The sequence below is a fragment of the Borostomias antarcticus genome, assembly GCF_949987555.1.
Source record: "Borostomias antarcticus genome assembly, chromosome: 12".
NCBI lineage: Eukaryota > Metazoa > Chordata > Actinopteri > Stomiiformes > Stomiidae > Borostomias > Borostomias antarcticus.
This window is the reverse complement of record NC_140245.1, coordinates 1,382,408-1,403,190: the sequence shown is the minus strand read 5'-3', so window position 1 is coordinate 1,403,190 and position 20,783 is coordinate 1,382,408. Positions and strand designations below refer to the sequence as shown.

The following is a 20,783-nucleotide window of genomic DNA, read 5'->3' as shown; positions in this document are numbered from 1 at the left end:
CTGGTCTACTCTTCTGGGTCATGCAGGGGAGAACATGGACGACCGATTAGAAATCCCTGTCAGTAATGACTGTCTTTTCGAGACAGTTTGAGAGCTTTGGAATGAGCATGCTGCCAAGACAACAACATTGTGGAATCAATCGTTAATAAACAACAACAAAGACTTCCTACAGATAGTCTGAGTCCTTGGAGAATCGTGTTTTGCTTTTGACATTGCAGATTACAACAACAACAACACAATACGGAAATGTACGAAACTGGATGCAAACAAAGCGTGTGTGTGGGGGGTATATTTAGGGTAACCGACTTTTTAGGGTAGCCGACTTCAGGAAGTGAAATAGAGGAAGTGAGATTTCAGAGTGCAGTCTCTCTCAGCTGTTATACTTACGCCAGCTTGATCAAACACCCCCGGTTCTAACGTCCGTCAGTGTGGATACATGTTTTTCATTACAGCCATACAAACCCTCATTGTCCGTGTACTCCGACCAGAGGAAGAAGAGACACATTGGCCGTCTGTGTCCGGGGAGAACAAGGCATCACTAAGACTCCGTATCGCTGCTCGTGATCGTGCTGGGATGGCGTATCTACCCGCTATCCTTTCCCGTTGTGTTGGCTTCCCTATGCGTGACCCAAGGTTAAAGGCGTACGGTATAGCGGGTCTTTTCTGAGACACACACCGCCTAGGGGCGTGTGGGGACGCTCGCGGGGGGTGATTGGGGTGCAGACTTACTCTGCTCCCGCGTCTGATAGTGTAGAAGAGAAGGTCTGGAAGGAGAACATCTCTCTGAAAATAACGTGGGAGACGAAGGGCAGAGATGACAACAGCGCCACGGTCCTACACACACACACACACACACACACACACACACAGCATGGAGCCGCTAGAACAGCGGCGAGACCTGACCGGCCCTTTCCACACACACACACACAGCATGGAGCCGCTAGAACAGCGGCGAGCCCTGACCGGCCCTTTCCACACACACACACACATCCTGCTAGTCTAACAGTGAGCGCAATAGAGAGTAGTAACGTTTAGCTATGTTTTGTTGTCAAAAAGGTGGTGAAACCATTAGCTCCTTACTGTTACATAGACCATGCAGTGAGAGTTGGAAACCTCGCTCACACAAACATCCCAGGTTGGGACTCGTTGAGCCTCTTGAAATCCCATGCGAGTAGGTCCTAGGTGAGTGTGTGTGTGTGTGTGTCCCCTATGTGTTGAAGCCCTCTGTGAGACCTACATGAGTGTGTGTGTGTGTGTCCTGTGTGTTGAAGCCCTGTGTGAGGCCTAGGTGAGAGTGTGTGAGTGTGTGTGTGTGTGTCCTGTGTGAGACCTAGGTGAGTGTGTGTGTGTTTCCTGTGTGAGGCCTAGGTGAGTGTGTGTGTGTGTCCTGTGTGAGGCCTAGGTGAGTGTGTGTGTGTGTGTGTGTGTGTGTCGTGTGTGTTGGCGCCCCGTGTGAGGCCTAGGTGAGTGTGTGTGTGTGTTGGCGCCCCGTGCGAGGCCGACAGCGTTCAGACACCTTGTTCGAGTGCGGGCCTTCGAGTCTTTCTTCTCGTCCTCTGACTTGTCGGCGTTGGAGGAGTTCTCGTCATCCTCCTTGTCCTCCCGCTTGATGTCCGAGCCGCTGGACGAGTGTGTCGAGCGTGCGGACAGACCTGAGGACGCAGAACACACACAGCAGGACAGAGTCAGCACTGGGGAGACCAGACATTTTTAAGTATGCAAGTAACGCTTATTTGGTGTAGCACCTCTCATAGACACAAAGTGCTGAATAAAAAAAAAAGAGACAGAATTAAAAACACAGAGAAGATCAGATAAAAGTACAATAAATTACAGAGACAGGACAGAAATGTAGAAATAATACAGACAGACACGGCTAGACAGACGCCTGTCTAAATAGAGGAGTCTAAACACTATACAGCGGGGCGGCTGTAGCTCAGTTGGTAGAGCGGCTCGTTCAGTGATCGAAGGGTCAGTGGTTCGAATCCCAGCTCCGACTGTCCACATGTCGAAGTGTCTTTGAGCAAGACACCTAACCCAAAATTGCTCCCAATGAGCAGGTTAGCACCTTGCATGGCAGCTACCGCCATTGGTGTGTGAATGTGTGTGTGAATGGGTGAATGAGAGGCCATTGTAAAGCGCTTTGAGTGCCGCTAAGGTGGAAAAGCGCTATATAAGTGCAGACCATTTACCATTTACTATACTGTGAGATGAGGGAAGGGGTGCAACACTCAGAATATAATATTTTCACTGCTTGTTATATTCTCTATCTCTGTTCCTGTGACAAATAAACTACCTTGAATCTTTATTTTTTTTATTTACATTACATTTAGCAGCCGCTTTTATCCAAAGCGACTCGCAATAACTGTATTAAATCTTCAATTTATTATGGGATGGGTATATAAATGGATGTTATCGCTCATGATGACCTAATCTATGTGGAGGATAGATAAGATGCATGAATAATCCCCGTGGGGGGAATCTGGGATATGTACGAGGGTATCATGCTGTTAGAACAGGATGAGGAGTGAGATGTGATTCCTCTATCCTAATCTCCAGCTGAGCCCGAAGCCCAAAGCGCGCGGCAGAAACGACCAATGCGTCAAATGAAAAGTTCGGTGGCGGTGGAAAAACGAGGAGCTAAGCGCCGGCCTGCATGTAAACGTCGACCGCTTCCCAGGATGCCGCGCGGCGGGTTCTAGAACGCGTGGCGGGTTCTAGAACGCGTCTTGACTTGTTTTGTGCTTCAGAGCCAGAGAGGTGTGTGGTGCCGTGGTGGGGGGGGGGGGGGAGACTCACTGGTGAAGCCCTCAGGCTGAGAGCCAGGCAGGCCGGAGGGAGGGGGGCCGTGGTGGCCGTGCAGCAGTCCGCCACTAGAGGGCGGCAGACCGGCAGAGTCCTCGTGGAGACTAGCCACCTGCGGGGGGGGGGGGGGGAGACAGGGAGGAGAGGACGGACACACGCAAGACGTCACCATCTTGTCACACTTCCAACAACTGTAACTGGAACAACAAACCACAGACACGATCGACCTATAAGGCCACACGGATCCATCCACCCCTCTTATCCATCCAATCCCATCTATCCCTTCATCCATCCATCAATCCACCCCTCTTATCCATCCCTCCCTCCATCCACCCATCTGGCTACCATCGTGGCAGCGTCCTGATTCCCGGCCGCTCCACTCACCAGGCCCGGCAGACGGCTGGCCAGGCCCAGTCCGGCGCTGCTGAAGGCCTGGGCCAGCCCCCCCATGCTGGAGGTCAGCAGGCTGTGCATGTCGGCCAGCCCCCCTGGGGCGCCGGCGTGGCGCTGCAGCACGTGGATGGCCTCCTCCAGACGGTCCTCCATCTTGTTCTGCTGTGGAGGAGAAGTCGTCGTTAGGGCGGGGTGAACGCGTAAAGGTGCCTGCACGCTGCCCCAACCAGCGCTAACCAACGCCAACCAACACTACCAACACCAACCAACACCAACGTTGGATTTGTGGTGCCATGTTTGTTGGTGACTGTTGGCGTCGGTTGGATGGATTTAGCAGTTGAATTTTAAACTTCCAACATTCCATCAACTGCCAGTGTTAGAATGGTGGGTGTTGGTTGGGGTCGTGTGCAGGAAGGTCCCTTGAGAATGATGACACTCTGTCCTGTCACAAGCATTCAGCATCAGCCTGATGGATCAGGTCGTTATCGTGCGCAGGGAACAGGTTTTTGCACATTCACAACATTTGGAGGAGAATATTCTGTGGACTTACTAGCGCCTGCAGCCCTCCCTCAAAGTTTGGTGAGGGTGTGGCCTGTCCAGATGACCTGGGCCACTGAGAGGCAGAACCTGGAGGGAGGGAGAGAGAGAGAGAGAGAGAGAGAATACATGTATGACTAACATTTGAGCATTTGTGATGTGACAGTGATAAATGCTCAGCAGGAGCCAGAAAAGCGTTTTTTATTTTTATTTTATTTAAGGCTGTATTTTACTTGATTTCTTATCTTTATCTTCTTTTATTGTTTTATCTTCCATCTTATCCTGCTTTTATGTCCATTTTTATGTGAAGCACTCCGTGCATGTAAATTCTCTGTTGTAAAGCACTTTGACCTTCATTTATTGGTATTAAAGGTGCTACACAAATAAAGATTATTATTATTATTATCATTTATGATCATCTTCCCATCAACTGTCCATCTATTTTCCATCTATCACACAAGAAGATTCCCATTGTAATTCCTCAGTTCCCCTCTGGCCCAGTGGGTGGCGCTGGTGTCATTGTAAACCATGTTAAGCGTTATTTGGGCTGGGCCTCTTGTCTGGAGATGATTTGTTTTTCCTGCACTTAAGAAGCTGTGTCCTTCCACTGGAGTCAAGGTCATCTAAAGACCCAAGCCTGACGGGCCGCTTCCTAGGGACTGGGGGTCTGGGACTAGCAAATCAAATCACGTTTATTTATACAGCACGGTTTCATACAAGCGAATGCAATTCAAAGTGCTTTACAGTAATAAAACAAACGAAATACAAAAACAATACGGTAAAATAACAAGGGATAGGATCAATAAAATACAATTACAATGATAAAATCAGTAGAATGGTCAGATAAAACAATGAAATAAATAAAATTCCTAAATAAATAAGTGAAATATAATGCACTGAGTCATTCATTGAAAAGGCCTGTGAGAAAAGTAGTATTTTTAATCTAGATGTAGAGCTCATAGTGGTGGTCGCAGCCTGACGTCATAGGGAAGCTGGTTCCAGCTCTGGGAGGAATAACAGCTAAAGGCCTCGCCTCATTTACTCTGACTAGGGACTATGGGTCTAGGTCTGGAGGTCTAGGATTAGAGGACTAGGTCTGGGACTAGAGGACTAGGTCTGGGACTAGAGGACTAGGTCTGGGACTAGAGGACTAGGTCTGGGACTAGAGGACTAGGTCTGGGGCTGGAGGACTAGGTCTGGGGCTGGAGGACAAGGTCTGGGGCTGGAGGTCTAGATCTGGGACTAGAGGACTAGGTCTGGGACTAGAGGACTAGGTCTGGGACTAGAGGACTAGGTCTGGGGCTGGAGGACAAGGTCTGGGGCTGGAGGTCTAGATCTGGGACTAGAGGACTAGGTCTGGGACTAGAGGACTAGGTCTGGGACTAGAGGACAAGGTCTGGGACTAGAGGTCTAGATCTGGGACTAGAGGTCTAGATCTGGGACTAGAGGTCTAGGTCTGGGACTAGAGGTCTAGGTCTGGGACTAGAGGTCTGGAGGACTAGAAGTGTGGAACCGGGACTAGAGTTGTGGGGCTAGCCGTCTGGGTCACCCACCTGCGATGGCCTGTGGAGAGCCCACAGGCGTGGAGGGAGACGGGGGGAAGGTGTTGCTGTTGTGGTCGGAGGGGTAGATCTGTACGGAGACAAGAACGCAAAACATTCACTCAACCGTCGCCCATCAAAACCCGCTGTAGCAGTCAAATACACAACAACAGTTCTCCGGCTTTCAGACGCTGTCCTGTTAAACGCGGAGGCGTTTGTGGGTCGAAGGTCGAGTCGAGGGCTAATCCTAAACCTGCGGGACTCACCGACGCCAGGGCCTTTCCAATCTCATCTCCTGAGCTTCCTGGAGCCGTTCCCCGATTGGCTAGATAAACAGAGAAGGTACATCGGAATTTGAATCAACTCCAAGGTTCCCTGGAACAACCTTGCTGTAAAATATTATATGAGACCCAGAATGATACTCCCTTATACACATAGGGAGAGAGAGAGAGAGAGAGAGAGAAAAACAAGAAAGAGACAAAGAGAGACAGAAAGAGAGAGAGACAGAAAGAGAGAGACAGAAAGAGACAGAAAGAGAGAGAGAGAGACAGAAAGAGAGAGAGACAGAAAGAGAGAGAGAGAGAGACAGAAAGAGAGAGAGAGAGAGACAGAAAGAGAGAGAAAGAGAGAGAGACAGAAAGAGAGAGAGAGACGGAAAGAGAGATATGTTCTAACATTCATCAATTATGTAAACATAAGATTCCTGTTCTACGTTTTGTTTTTATTATAATATTTTTTTAAATATGATATATTTTGGTACTTGGTTGTATCACACAATTGCACTACCTTCTGCGGTGTGCTTTGTCAATACTGTATTCTGTATGTTCATGCCAATAAAGCCTGAATTGAAAGATTCCCTGAAAGAGCCAGACAGTCGGAGGTGGCGGCGGTACCCATGATGGAGTCCGAGCCGTTGATGGGGGGGGTGTGGTTGGGGACGCCATAGCCAGCCGAGCCGGAGTGGAAGCTGGAGGGCAGACTGCCGTTCACCTCGCTGCCGTGGAGGGGGTAGCTCTGGGGGGACAGGGGCAGCGGCTGCCTCTTCTGGGAGGGGGGGACACAACAACACGGAGCGCTCAGAACCGCACACACACATACACACGCGCACGCACGCACACACGCGCATGCACACACGCACTGAAGAGACGGCGGTATGGGCCTAGTCCCCCCATGAACAGGCAGCACAGAAAGAGAGACAGAGACAGAGAGAGAGAGACAGAGAGAGAGAGAAAGAGAGAGAGAGGAGAGAGAGAGACAGAGAGAGGAGAGTCAGAGAGAGAGACAGAGAGAGAGAGAGACAGACAGATAAGAGAGAGACTGACAGATAAACACAGAGACAGAAAGACAGAGTAATTCCACTGTTGCTTTGGCAAAATTAACTTTTGCTCCTTCGTGCCAAAGACCAATTGAATTGAGAGGAGGGAGAGAGACAGACAGATAGAGAGAAAGAGATAGAGAGACAGACAGACAGAGAAAGAGATAGAGAGACAGACAGACAGAGAGAGAGAGAAAGAGATAGAGAGACAGACAGACAGAGAGAAAGAGATAGAGAGACAGACAGACATGGATAGAGATAGAGAGACAGACAGACAGACAGAGAGAGAAAGAGATAGAGAGACAGACAGACAGACATGGATAGAGTGAACCCCTCCCTCACCAGCCTGTCCTGGGGGTTGATGGCGGTGAAGGGGGCGGGCTGCCCCAGGTGGGGGGTGTTACCCAGCATGGCGGAGTACCCGGGCTGAACCATGGCCCCCGCAGACCCCCACGGGTCAGGGGAGGGGTGGAGGCCTTCTGTCGGGGAGGGGGGGAGGGGGTTTGGGAGGGGGGGGTGGGGGTGGAGATGAAAGACAATAAAAAGGACACATATGAAACATGTCACACCCACGCCGACTGCTTCATCTGACAGCCCGGAAACCGCAGGCCGCGGGGAGTTGGCGTGTTAGCGGACGAGAAGGGCGGAATCCCCCTTCTCGCTCGCGCTTTCAAACGCACGCCAAGAGGCCGCGCCGGCGATCTGTCCTGCGTCATATGCGGGGCTGTGACTCGCGTGAGGCGAGCCAGGCGCCGAGTGATGACCTCACAGGGGGGACCGGGCTCTACTGAAGGGGGCCGGGGTAGACAGGGTTGCCAGGTTTGCAACTGACCTTGCATGTAGAAGGGGCCGGGGTAGACGGGGTTGCCAGGTTTGGAGGCCGGGTAGCCAGCGTTGTCTCTGCTGTAGTCCTCCCCTGAGGCTGACGCATACACCTACACACACACACGCACGCACGCACGCACACGCACACACACACAGAGAGAGAGGGAAATAAGAGGAGACGGAAAATGATTGACCTCATCAAACTTGGAGGCCCTCGGGCCCTGATGTCAGTGGTAGCATATGTGCGATAAAGCCTATCTGCTCCACTGGCCACACGAGGCAGCAGTGAGGCGAACGCACGCCAGCGGCCAAACATAAAACACACTGTATATCATCCTGCCTCTTCCAGACAGCGCTGGCCACTATTCTAGCTTCTTTTTTTTCTTTTTTTACCGTCCGATTTTACAACCTAACTCGATAAGCGGGCCTTCTCCACGTCTCTGAGCCAGTTTGGACCGGGGGGGGTGGGGGGGGGGGGGGGCGGGCAGCCAGCAGGGGCGTGGTCTGCCGACTGTCTGGCCGAGCTCCTCCTCCGGTAAGAAAACAAACGCACTGAGGCTCCTCCGCACACGGCCCAGTCTCATCCGCGGCGAGATTTCGGGCCCCCCCCGCACCGCCCGGGGAGATTTCGGGCCCCCCACCGGTCGGATCCGAGTGGAGATTCTGGCGAGTGTCGCGACGGCGGTGGCGGCGCAGAGGTCACAAACCGACGCCCCCCCCCCGCCCCCCCACGCCGCAATCAGAACCTATTCCGGGCGGAATTCGACTATCAAACCCCGGCGTCTGAGGACTCGCGACTCAGAAGGGAGCGAAGTTTGAGTCTGTAATTTGATTAAACAGGGAGAGGAAGAGAGGAAGGAGAGAGGAAGAGAGGGGGAGAGGAGGAGGGGGAGGAGGAGGAGAGGGAAGGGAGAGATGCACTCCTAATTACCGAGCCATCTGCCCATTCCTGGACGGCAGCCAACTCTACTGGCAGCTGGGTTAGAGGGAGGGGGAGGGAGGGAGAGAGGGGGGGGGGGGGGGAGAGAGGGGGGGGGGGGCTTTGGGGAGGAGAGCAGAGGAAAGAGGGAGAAGGAGGGGGAGGGGGGCAGGGAAGGAGAGCGAGAGAAGTGGAAGCAAGCAGAGCACGCAGAGAGAGAGAGAGAGAGAGAGAGAGTGTGTGAGAGAGAGAGAGAGAGAGAGAGAGAGAGGAGGAGGGGGAGCATGCAGAGCATGGAGAGGGAGAGAAAGAGAGAGAGAGAGAAAGAGAGAGGAGGGAGGGCGAGCAACAGAGAGCCACCAAGAGTGAGAGAGAGAGAGAGAGAGAAAAAAAGATGGAGGAGGAAGAAAGCCGTATGGAGCAGTATGGAGATTCTAAAGAAGGGGGGTTGGGCGTGGGTCAGATTACCGGCCCTCCACCTCAGACCAGGTAGGGCGCTCTCAGCGGTCCCTCGCGGCGGGAGTTGAAGGCCGGGAGAGCTCGGCCCGGCGCGGCCGCGCGCGTCTTCGAAACAGCACACCTTCGACGGCGCGCGGGGGCTATAAATACATAGCCTGGTACGGCCATCCCGTTCTCGCGAGCTCACATTCTGTTTCACTAACGCAGAACGCTCTGGCCTTCGCCTCCTCCAGAGTGATCATGCCAAAATCCAGACCATACCGGGCCAATCAGGGACTGCGCTTTAACTGCTGTCCCGCCCCACAGTGGAAAGCAGCCCCTGATTGGTTCGTGTCCCTGCCGCTCGCTAAACAAACATGGCGGCTCCCGAAGCAACGAGTGGTAATGTTAACGTTAGAAGAATAAACGCAGCTATAAGTGCAGTTATTGCAGAAATAGACTTAATCACAACACGTAAACAAGAACAAGAGAATGCACTAGCGGAGTTTCTCGGTGGAAAAGACGTTTTTGCCATTCTTCCGACTGGATTTGGCACAAGTTTGCTGAACGCTGATTGGCTGAAGGTGTTTGTCTGTCAAGGCGAGTACCCCCGCCCACATAATCGCTCTCTATGGGGCGAAGGCCAGACCGATATTGCGGAGCGAAGCCGTATCGGGACGGTCATACCAGGCTAATAAATACACGTAGGCTGAACCGCCGGCAGCTCGCCAGTTGGGCGCTGTTTGTTTTGCCTCACCTGGGCGGCGCTAGTGCTCAGCTGTACGAGCCGGACGCCTCCTCCGCCGACCGAGCCCGTGGCTTCCACGCCAAGGGGAGGGGCCTGCCGTGCGCGTGTTCTTAGAGGTACACGTTCCACGCTACGTACGAGGGGCTGAGGCACAGTTTGCGTATCGGGCAAGAGGGGAGGGGGGGGTGGGGGTGGTCGGGTACTCACCGAGGAGGGCAGGCCAGGGGGGACTTTCCTGATCTTTTTTGGCTGGGCATCTGAGGAGAGAGCAGGCACACGTGCGCGCACAAATCAAACAACTCTGAAGTTATTACAGCATCACACACAAACACACACACACACACACTCGCATGCAGCAGAGAATGCCGATGAATGGCTTCATTCATTTACGTGCGCCCTTCTGCGAGAGCGCTGTCGAAGTCATATCTTTCTAAAAAAGTCAGATCTAAAGTAATCGAAACTAATCTGGTTTTATGTGGAGCCTTAGGTGTGTTTAGGTGAGGGAGGGGGGGGGGCGGGGGAGGGGGGGGCAGACAGGACCGGTCCTGTGGTCTGACAAGCAGAAGTGAGGTTTCCCAGGGTTTATTTTAACCCCAGTAGGAGAAGTGAGGGTGAACGTGGTCACATGTAAACCAGAGGAGGACATCTCTGTCCCACAGGGTTCCTGTGTGTGTTGTGTTTCTCGTGTTCTGCGGTTCTTGTGTTCTGCAGGTCTGTAGCGTGTGTAGGTCTGTGGTGTGTGTGTGTGTGTGTGTGAGGTCTGTAGCGTGTGTAGGTCTGTGGTGTGTGTGTGTGTGTGTGTGTGTGAGGTCTGTAGCGTGTGTAGGTCTGTGGTGTGTGTAGGTCTGTAGCGTGTGTAGGTCTGTGGTGTGTGTAGGTCTGTGGTTGGTGTGTGTGTGTGTGTGTGTGTGTGTGTGTGTGTGTGTAGGTCTGTGGTGTGTGTAGGTCTGTAGTGTGTGTTGTGTGTGTGTGTGTGTGTGTTATGTGGCGGTGTGTGTGTGTGTGTGTGTGTGTGTGTGTGTTATGTGGCGGCGTGTGTGTGTGTGTTATGTGGCGGTGTGTGTGTGTGTGTGTTATGTGGCGGTGTGTGTGTGTGTGTTATGTGGCGGTGTGTGTGTGTGTGTTATGTGGCGGTGTGTGTGTGTGTGTTATGTGGCGGTGTGTGTGTGTGTGTGTGTGTGTGTGTGTGTGTGTGTGTGTGTGTGTGTGTGTGTGTGTGAGGCGCTCTCACCCATGCTGTCCTGGGGGGGCCTCCGGCGGGGGTTCCCCTGGTAGGAGGGGTAGAACTGGGCGCTGGACTTGACGCCGGACGGGGAGAGGGCATCGGGGCTGGGCATGGGCATCTCACTGGGGATGAACCCCGGCTGGGGGGGGGGAGGAGGAGGAGGTGGTCAGCGAGGAGTTGGAGGTCAGCGAGGAGAGAAGGTCAGCGAGGAGAGGAGGAGGAGGAGGTCAGCGAGGAGGAGGAGAGGGATGGAGAAAAGGAGTAAATAGATGAGGGAGATTGCAGGTGAGGGAAAATAGCTTGGTCCCAAAATTATCTTTTTGGGGAGGAGGGGGGGGGGGGTGGATTCAAATAAACTGACAGGGGAGAGTTAGAGGAGAGTTAGAGGGGAGTTAGAGTGCAGTTAGAGTGGAGTTAGAGTGGAGTTAGAGTGCAGTTAGAGTGCAGTTAGAGTGCAGTTAGAGTGCAGTTAGAGTGGAGTTAGAGTGGAGTTAGAGTGGAGTTAGAGGGGAGTTAGAGGGGAGTTAGAGGGGAGTTAGAGGGGAGTTAGAGGGGAGTTAGAGGGGGAGTTAGAGGGGAGTTAGAGGGGGGTTAGAGGGGAGTTAGAGGGGGAGTTAGAGGGGGAGTTAGAGGGGAGTTAGAGGGGGGTTAGAGGGGAGTTAGAGGGGGAGTTAGAGGGGAGTTAGAGGGGAGTTAGAGGGGAGTTAGAGGGGAGTTAGAGGGGAGTTAGAGGGGAGTTAGAGGGGAGTTAGAGGGGAGTTAGAGGAGGAGTTAGAGGGGGAGTTAGAGGGGGAGTTAGAGGGGGAGTTAGAGGGGGAGTTAGAGGGGGAGTTAGAGGGGGAGTTAGAGGGGAGTTAGAGGGGAGTTAGAGGGGAGTTAGAGGGGAGTTAGAGGGGAGTTAGAGGGGAGTTAGAGGGGAGTTAGAGGGGGAGTTAGAGGGGGAGTTAGAGGGGGAGTTAGAGGGGGAGTTAGAGGGGGAGTTAGAGGGGGAGTTAGAGGGGAGTTAGAGGGGGAGTTAGAGGGGGAGTTAGAGGGGGAGTTAGAGTGGAGTTAGAGGGGGAGTTAGAGGGGGAGTTAGAGGGGAGTCAGAGGAGAGTCAGAGGAGAGTCAGAGGAGAGTTAGAGGGGAGTTAGAGGGGAGTTAGAGGGGAGTTAGAGGGGAGTTAGAGGGGAGTTAGAGGGGAGTTAGAGGGGAGTTAGAGGGGGGTTAGAGGGGGGTTAGAGGGGGGTTAGAGGGGAGTTAGAGGGGAGTTAGAGGGGAGTTAGAGGGGAGTTAGAGGGGGAGTTAGAGGGGAGTTAGAGGGGAGTTAGAGGAGAGTTAGAGGAGAGTTAGAGGAGAGTTAGAGGGGGAGTTAGAGGGGGAGTTAGAGGGGAGTCAGAGGAGAGTCAGAGGAGAGTCAGAGGAGAGTTAGAGGGGAGTTAGAGGGGAGTTAGAGGGGGGTTAGAGGGGAGTTAGAGGGGAGTTAGAGGGGGAGTTAGAGGGGGAGTTAGAGGGGGAGTTAGAGGGGGAGTTAGAGGGGGAGTTAGAGGGGAGTTAGAGGGGGGTTAGAGGGGAGTTAGAGGGGAGTTAGAGGGGAGTTAGAGGGGAGTTAGAGGGGAGTTAGAGGGGGAGTTAGAGGGGGAGTTAGAGGGGGAGTTAGAGGGGGAGTTAGAGGGGAGTTAGAGGGGAGTTAGAGGAGAGTTAGAGGGGGAGTTAGAGTGCAGTTAGAGGGGAGTTAGAGTGCAGTTAGAGTGCAGTTAGAGTGCAGTTAGAGTGGAGTTAGAGTGCAGTTAGAGTGGAGTTAGAGTGGAGTTAGAGTGGAGTTAGAGTGGAGTTAGAGTGGAGTTAGAGTGGAGTTAGAGTGGAGTTAGAGTGGAGTTAGAGTGGAGTTAGAGTGGAGTTAGAGTGGAGTTAGAGTGGAGTTAGAGTGGAGTTAGAGTGGAGTTAGAGTGGAGTTAGAGTGGAGTTAGAGTGGAGTTAGAGTGGAGTTAGAGGGGAGTTAGAGGGGAGTTAGAGGGGAGTTAGAGGGGAGTTAGAGGGGAGTTAGAGGGGAGTTAGAGGGGAGTTAGAGGGGAGTTAGAGGGGGGTTAGAGGGGAGTTAGAGGGGAGTTAGAGGGGAATTACAGCTAGAGTAGAGTTAGAAGAGAGTTAGAGGAGAATTACAGTTAGAGGGGAGGACAGAGGGGAGTTAGAGGGGAGTTAGAGGGGGAGTTGGAGGGGAGGAGAAGTGCAGGGAGCAGGTCAAGGAGAGGGAGGAGCTACTAGACTCATGGCTGATGTTACCTGTGTTCCAAAAGGAGGGTAGGGTCCTCGCTCAGACTTCCCTGTTACAAAGAGAAGAACAAAACAGAACCAGGCCGTCATGAGAACCAGCCTTTTTATTCCAACATTAAAACACAATCAGGGCGTTCCACTTTCTCCAGCTGGGTGACTCCCATCTGCCGTGTGTGTGTGTGTGTGTGTGTGTGTGTGTGTGAGAATGTCAAGAGTGTATATGATGCGTTACATTTATGGCTTTGGACAGGAAAACAACAACAAATTAGCCCATTATAAACGGTCCAGAGGTAATCAGGCCCCTCCCCCCTGACAGGCTGAGAGCAGAGCAGTGATAGGACCCTAATCCCTGGGGGAGCCTGCTTGTGCTTGGGTGCTCCACACACACAACCCCCATCACACACACACACACACACACACATACACTAAAGCACACACAAAACCCCCAACAAACACACTAAACCTCCCATGACATTAACACACACACACACACACTAAACCTCCCATCACACACACAAAACCCCGCAACACATACACACACACACACACTAAACCTCCCATAACACTAACACACACACACACACACACACACATAAACCCCACCTCTCCGCCCCCGATTACCCCACCCCCACATGAAATGGCCGGAACAGTTCCCTCACACGAGGCGAAGTGAGGTCCAATGCGCACACGCACACACACACACACACGCACACACGCGCACACACACACACACACGCACACACGTGTTCAGTCAATAATCCCTAGAGCATCTTTATTGGTCTATCCGCTCCCCTGTGAACCCATACAGGGACAGGCGCTTGCAGGAGAGCCCCACCGCCGGGGGAGACGGGACACGCTGGGTCTGGGACTTCCTCCCGGGTCTCGGGGTCTGAACCGGGGGACCGGCGGGGTCTGGGAGGGGAGGGGGACCGGCGGGGTCTGGGAGGGGAGGGGGACCGGCCGGGTCTGGGAGGGGAGGGGGACCGGCGGGGTCTGGGAGGGGAGGGGGACCGGCGGGGTCTGGGAGGGGAGGGGGACCGGCGGGGTCTGGGAGGGGAGGGGGACCGGCCGGGTCTGGGAGGGGAGGGGGACCGGCCGGGTCTGGGAGGGGGACCGGCGGGGTCTGGGAGGGGAGGGGGACCGGCCGGGTCTGGGAGGGGGACCGGCGGGGTCTGGGAGGGGAGGGGGACCGGCGGGGTCTGGGAGGGGAGGGGGACCGGCCGGGTCTGGGAGGGGAGGGGGACCGGCGGGGTCTGGGAGGGGAGGGGGACCGGCGGGGTCTGGGAGGGGAGGGGAACCGGCCGGGTCTGGGAGGGGGGGGGGGGACCGGCCGGGTCTGGGAGGGGAGGGGGACCGGCCGGGTCTGGGAGGGGGGGGGGGGACCGGCGGGGTCTGGGAGGGGAACCGGCCGGGTCTGGGAGGGGGGGGGGGGACCGGCCGGGTCTGGGAGGGGGACCGGCCGGGTCTGGGAGGGGAGGGGGACCGGCCGGGTCTGGGAGGGGAGGGGGGGCCAGGTCTGGGAGGGGGACCGGCGGGGTCTGGGAGGGGGGGGGGGGGGACCGGCCGGGTCTGGGAGGGGGGGGGGGACCGGCCGGGTCTGGGAGGGGGACCAGCGTACGCGCGGCTCAGACAATCTTAGCCACAATACCTGAGCCGATGAACGGTGTGGAGGCCAACCCCTCGTGTTCGCTGTAATGGCCGCCTTCTCCGTAGCCCTAGATAGAGGGGGGGGGGGAGAGAGAGAGAGAGAGAGAGAGAGAGAGAGGGAGGGAGAGAAAAAACATTGCTTGCTTTTATTGTGGTTGTTGGCCACCTGCAACTCAGAAGTGCTCAAATGCCTGTATTTATTTTCCCCTCCTCAAACCTCTGAATGATGCACCGATGCAGGGTTCTGTTCTGTTCTTACCCGGGTTCCCTGGTTGAAGGAAGGATTGTTCTGTTCCGCTGAGCCCCACTGGCTGGAGCCAGTTCTCTCGTCCATACCTACCACACACACACACACACACGCACACACACACGCGCACACACACACACACACGGGTCAGAACTGGAACTAGCCCTCGGGGATGGTCAGAGTACTGGCGCTCTAACCGCTATCCACACAGGCAGAAGAACATGAGGACAGGATCCCTGACTGACTGACCAGTGATAAAAGGCACCATGTAACACATCATGTCAAACTAGAAAGAGAGTTTAAAAGGCGAGATGGAAAGAGAACTGACAGATAACAGACTAGTGATAACAGACCAGTGGGATAACAGACTGGTAGGATAACAGACCAGTAGGATAACAGACCAGTGGGATAACAGACCAGTAAGATAACAGACTAGTGGATAACAGACCAGTAGGATAACAGACTATGATAACAGACTGATAACAGACCAGTAAGATAACAGACTAGTAAGATAACAGACTAGTGGATAACAGACCAGTAGGATAACAGACTATGATAACAGACTGATAACAGACCAGTAAGATAACAGACTAGTAAGATAACAGACCAGTAGGATAACAGACTAGTAAGATAACAGACCAGTAGGATAACAGACTATGATAACAGACCAGTAGGATAACAGACCAGTAGGATAACAGACCAGTAGGATAACAGACCAGTAGGATAACAGACTGATAACAGACCAGTAGGATAACAGACCAGTAGGATAACAGACCAGTAGGATAACAGACTAGTGGGATAACAGACTAGTGGATAACAGACTATGATAACAGACCAGTAGGATAACAGACCAGTAGGATAACAGACCAGTAGGATAACAGACCAGTAGGATAACAGACCAGTAGGATAACAGACTAGTGGGATAACAGACTAGTAGGATAACAGACCAGTAGGATAACAGACCAGTAGGATAACAGACTAGTGGGATAACAGACTAGTAGGATAACAGACCAGTAGGATAACAGACCAGTAGGATAACAGACCAGTAGGATAACAGACCAGTAGGATAACAGACCAGTAGGATAACAGACTAGTGGGATAACAGACTAGTAGGATAACAGACCAGTAGGATAACAGACCAGTAGGATAACAGACTAGTGGGATAACAGACTAGTAGGATAACAGACCAGTAGGATAACAGACCAGTAGGATAACAGACTAGTGGGATAACAGACCAGTAGGATAACAGACTAGTATGATAACAGTATTTAATCATCAGAGGGAGACCAGAGCAGACAGGTCCATGACTTGTGAGTAACCTCTCTCAGGAAGCTTGACTTCAGTTCCCAGCACAGTGAGCAGCGAGTCACAGTCACACATTACGGCTGGTAGGAAGTTTGAATAATCAACACCCAGCATGAGGCTTCCAGAATCATCTCCCACATTCCTCTCTCTCCCACTCCACTCCTCTAGCGTTTTCCATGGCAACACTCACAACATTCATGCTCTCACAGTCCACCTTCCACACGACAGACAAGAGACAAACAGACACACAGACAAGAGAGACACAGACAGACAGAGACAGACAGACAGAGGGACAAAAACGGAGGCGTTTCATGCGCGGCGTCCCTGGTCAGAGTGAGCAGAGAGAGGGGAGAGTGATTGAGAGGAGTGTGATTTTAAAGATTGGTGAAGCAGAAATCCCCCGTCCCCCTCCTCTCTCTCTCTCTCCACTATCCAGCATCTCTGGGGGGGAGGCTGAGGCTTAATTGCGTGCCGATTTGCATAATTGTGCATATTAATGAGGATGGGCTCTATGAATATTCATGTTTTTTGTTTTGTTGTCTAATTAAAACGCGGAGAGGGGGGGAGGGGGGGGGGGGTTGAGCAGAGTGATGGGCTACGAGCGGCGTGAGCTGCTACATCGCCGTGACAACTGTGATCTATGGCGGCGACACCAGCGGAATAGAAGATGAAGGAGACAAAGTCTTGTTGCCTCCGTGTGACGGCCTGTCAGACTGCATGTCAATCAGAAGAGAGGGAGGGGGGGGGGAGAGAGAGAGAGAGAGAGAGAGAGAGAGAGAGAGAGAGAGGAAGAGAGAGAGAGAGAGGGGGAGAGAGAGAGAGAGAGAGAGAGGGGGAGAGAGAGAGAGGGGGAGAGGAAGAGAGAGAGAGAGGGGAGAGAGAGAGAGAGGAAGAGAGAGAGGAAGAGAGAGAGAGAGAGAGGGGGGGAGAGGAAGAGAGAGAGAGAGAGGAAGAGAGAGAGAGAGAGGAAGAGAGAGAGAGAGGGGAGAGAGAGAGAGAGGAAGAGAGAGGGAGAGAGGAAGAGAGAGAGAGGAAGAGAGAGAGAGAGAGGAAGAGAGAGAGAGGAAGAGAGAGAGAGAGAGAGAGAGGAAGAGAGAGAGAGAGAGAGAGAGAGATGGGGTCCAGTGTATCTCAGCCTCCTCTCTCTGACCCAGGCCTCATGCGTACGGTGGCTGACGGGCAGCCGTGGTTTAACACATCAAGGGCTGTCAACACGGTGAGGCTGTATTATAGGTGCATCTCTGGGACGCAGTGCACTCGCATATCACGCCGCACATACATATATACATATATACACACACACACTCACTCACTGTGTACACACTGACTGCACTACTTTTTGTATATTGTTCTTTTTCTTAGCTTATCCTTTTTTGCACTAGCATTTTTTTACTTGGTCTTTGCGCTGTCCTGTCTCGTCCTGCACCCTGTCCAATGTCTCCATGTTCTGCACCACGACAGGAAGCAAATGACTAGTATGTTGAAAAACTGCATGGCAATAAAATGAGTTCTGATTGGAATCAAAGACATGTGCTGGTGGTTAACCAATGAGAGAAGCTGGAACCTGAGGTGGAGTTGGTTGTGAAGGTGGAGCAGCAGACCAGCTATAACCAGGTCTCAGAGGAACTCAGAAGTACGGCGGTATTTCAAACCTTTGAAGGACAACCCTAGCAAAGTCAGCAACGCGATTTAATCTGATTGGATCACAACGCGTCTTGGGGGTGGTCTGTATGAAGAAAAACAACAAGGAACGAATAGCTGAATCTTCATATTGAACAGCCGTGAATTCACACGACCAGAAGACTGAGAGAGGGGTGCTGTCATGGTCTGAGCTGCTGGGCAGGAACCAGGAAGTGAGCGCAGGGTATTCCCTTCCCTCCCCGCTCTCTGGGACGCCGGACGGAGGGGAAGTCATGGGGATGGAGATCTGAGCCCACGCCGCTGAGATCACCAATGGAAGCGCATAACAGAGAGCTCCACGGGCGTCCCTCCCCCAGACTGACACTCTCTCCACGGGGGGGCGCTGGGGTCCGGGGGGGGATGACAGGCGCTCCGGAGGAAACGGCACAGGAACATTTCCCAGAATCCACGGAGGATCTCGTAGACAGGTTGAGCTGTACTACGATTCACGCTTCCGAGGCGTTTCCTGCTCGGCGGCAGCCGGGGGCGCCAGTTTGGATGGATGAAGCCATCCGGGGGTTTAAACTGGGTTGTTCTGCTGAGGGAAAGTGAGGAACTACGCTACAAAAAAACATCCTTAAAGTATCTTCATCCATATACAAACATGGACTTAGCGCTTCCATGACAATTAACAGATTGGGGCGATAACAGACCAGTAGTATAGAGTTGAGCGAGAGGTTTTGTTTAAAACACAATCTCTCCGTTTTGCCGAAAACTTCAAACGGCTCTCTCGTAAAGCGCCGTTACCATGACAGCCGGATGACACATTCATAACGCGAGATGAAGCCAGTCACTCCACCGGAGAGAGAGAGGACTTCACACAACCATGTAAATACACCCCAACAACCCCCCCCCCACCCCCCACTCACACACACACACCTGAATCCCACGTTTAAATTCGACTGCAGCGCGCAACGTTGTATTGAACCAGACGCTAGCCGCGGCTGAAACGGAAGCCTGCCATATCCACCTAAAAGAGCGCTTCATCCCCGTGCGGTTAAACCAAAACTGAACACAGGAACAGATCACCAGAACACTACCGCTAAACCCCAAGCTCTTGGCCCCTTGACATGCCTCGGGGAGTCTGTGTGTGTGTGTGCGTGTACGTACACACACACACCGTGTGATAAAACACCACTGGAGGCCCCATTAGCTCAGCGAGAGAAAGGGGTGAGTCAGGCTAGACACATTCTCTAGTGATCCCCAGTCAGCCCCCCCCTTCCCGGGCCATGCGGGCGCTTTAAACCCCCCCCCCCTCCCGGGCCATGCGGGCGCTTTAAAACCAGGCCGGTCTATAATTACACAGGAAGAGAGGGGCTGGAAACAGCCAGTCAGCCTGAGTCACGGCCTACGGTTCTCAAACGCGCTCGCTAAACTCGTAGGCACTTTGTATTCTTTATTGCATAATGCCTACAGGCATAGACGCGTGAGTGGGTGTTCAGTCTGGCTGTTGTCTGCCTCTTCAGTTCCTCGCTTAGCCTATTAAACGTGAGTCAATCACACACAAAGCAAGGTGTATAAAGCCAGCATCAACGCGTGTGAATATAGCTTGGGATAGCATGTCTACTATCCCAATAGCACCACTTCCTGTTGATATGTCATAGGACTTCAGACATCATAAAGTGAACAATGTCAAGTTATGATGACTAGGCTGGACTAGTGTCATTATGAGTGCCCACGCCTCAACCAAACACTCGGTTGCCACTTTATTAGGCACACCTGCCGAGGCCAATAGCCTGCTCCTGCAAGCAGCCAATCACGTCGCTGCAACTCGGTGCATAAAAGCGCATAGATGTGGTGAAGAGGTTTAGCGCAACCGCCGTTAAACCCCACAGAAGAAGAAGAAGAGGTTTAGATGTTGTTCTCCCAAACGTTAGAACGGGCAAGATGTGTGATCTAAGAGACTTTGGCCGTGGCGTGGTTGTTGGTGCCAGACGTAGCAGGACTAGACAGAAGCTTCTTCTTTCTTCTTTACTTGTTAGCACTTGTGCTGCCAACTTCAAAAAGTTAAGAGCACGAGTAAACGATAACGTTACAACAACAAAACAAAAAAAGACAGAATCATAAGCTTTATCTTTTTAGCTTTCGATAACGCTAGCTAATGTTACCAATTAAGCAAGTTTGGTAACCTTAATAAACCGATCGGCTGGGAGAACAATTATTTGCACTCGCACAAATGCTCCCAATCACATTTCAATGATATTTCCAAAACGGCCGCAAGTTTCGAACCCTGCCGTGGTTCTAGCGTCTCAGAACCAGCTGCCCTCCTGGGATCCTCACACCCTGCAGCCTCTGGAGTTTACAGAGAACGGCACGATAAACAAAAAACACCTCGTTAACGTGGGAGGCCAGAGGACGATGGCCAGACTCGTTCCAGCGAACAGAACGGCCACAAATGCTCAAATAACAGCTGTTTGCAGCCGCGGGGTGTAGGAGGGCACTTTGTTGAATCCATGCCACGAAGAACCAGGATGTTCTGGTTGCTAAAAGTTGTGCTACCCAGTACTAGATAAATGCCACTAAGAACCAGGATGTTCTGGTTGCTAAAAGTTGTGCTACCCAGTACTAGATAAATGCCACTAAGAACCAGGATGTTCTGGTTGCTAAAAGTTGTGCTACGCAGTACTATATAAATGCCCCTAATAGAATGGCCACTTTGTGTGTTTGATTATGTGTAGAGAGTGTGTGAACGCAAGAAATTCAATGTGCAAATCTGATCAAGTTACTGATTGCCCAACGCTATTTCCAGACGCATGAATGAAACTTCCTGAAGAATGTGAAGTTCATGCGAACAGTCCTCTTCTGCATTCTCAGCCTGAGCCAAAATTAAATAATATCTGTCTTGCATTTAGAATTTTCGGTTTCTGGTTACCGGTAAATGAAACTCGCCTGGAGTCGAGTTCGCGTC

The 20,783-nt window shown here is 52.7% G+C and overlaps 1 protein-coding gene across 1 annotated transcript in view; it reads right to left on the bottom strand.

Moving 5' to 3' along the window:
• Positions 1–20,783, bottom strand: part of LOC311316522 (transcription factor E2-alpha-like) — a 31,932-nt gene that overhangs the window by 5,379 nt on the left and 5,770 nt on the right. Inside the window, 14 exon segments of the mRNA XM_084447389.1 lie at positions 1,517–1,652; positions 2,797–2,914; positions 3,187–3,357; positions 3,746–3,822; positions 5,286–5,364; positions 5,540–5,598; positions 6,167–6,317; positions 6,931–7,064; positions 7,421–7,523; positions 9,726–9,775; positions 10,750–10,882; positions 13,006–13,046; positions 14,645–14,711; positions 14,903–14,979. Coding sequence (XP_084303515.1) covers positions 1,517–1,652; positions 2,797–2,914; positions 3,187–3,357; positions 3,746–3,822; positions 5,286–5,364; positions 5,540–5,598; positions 6,167–6,317; positions 6,931–7,064; positions 7,421–7,523; positions 9,726–9,775; positions 10,750–10,882; positions 13,006–13,046; positions 14,645–14,711; positions 14,903–14,979 — 1,396 coding nt within the window.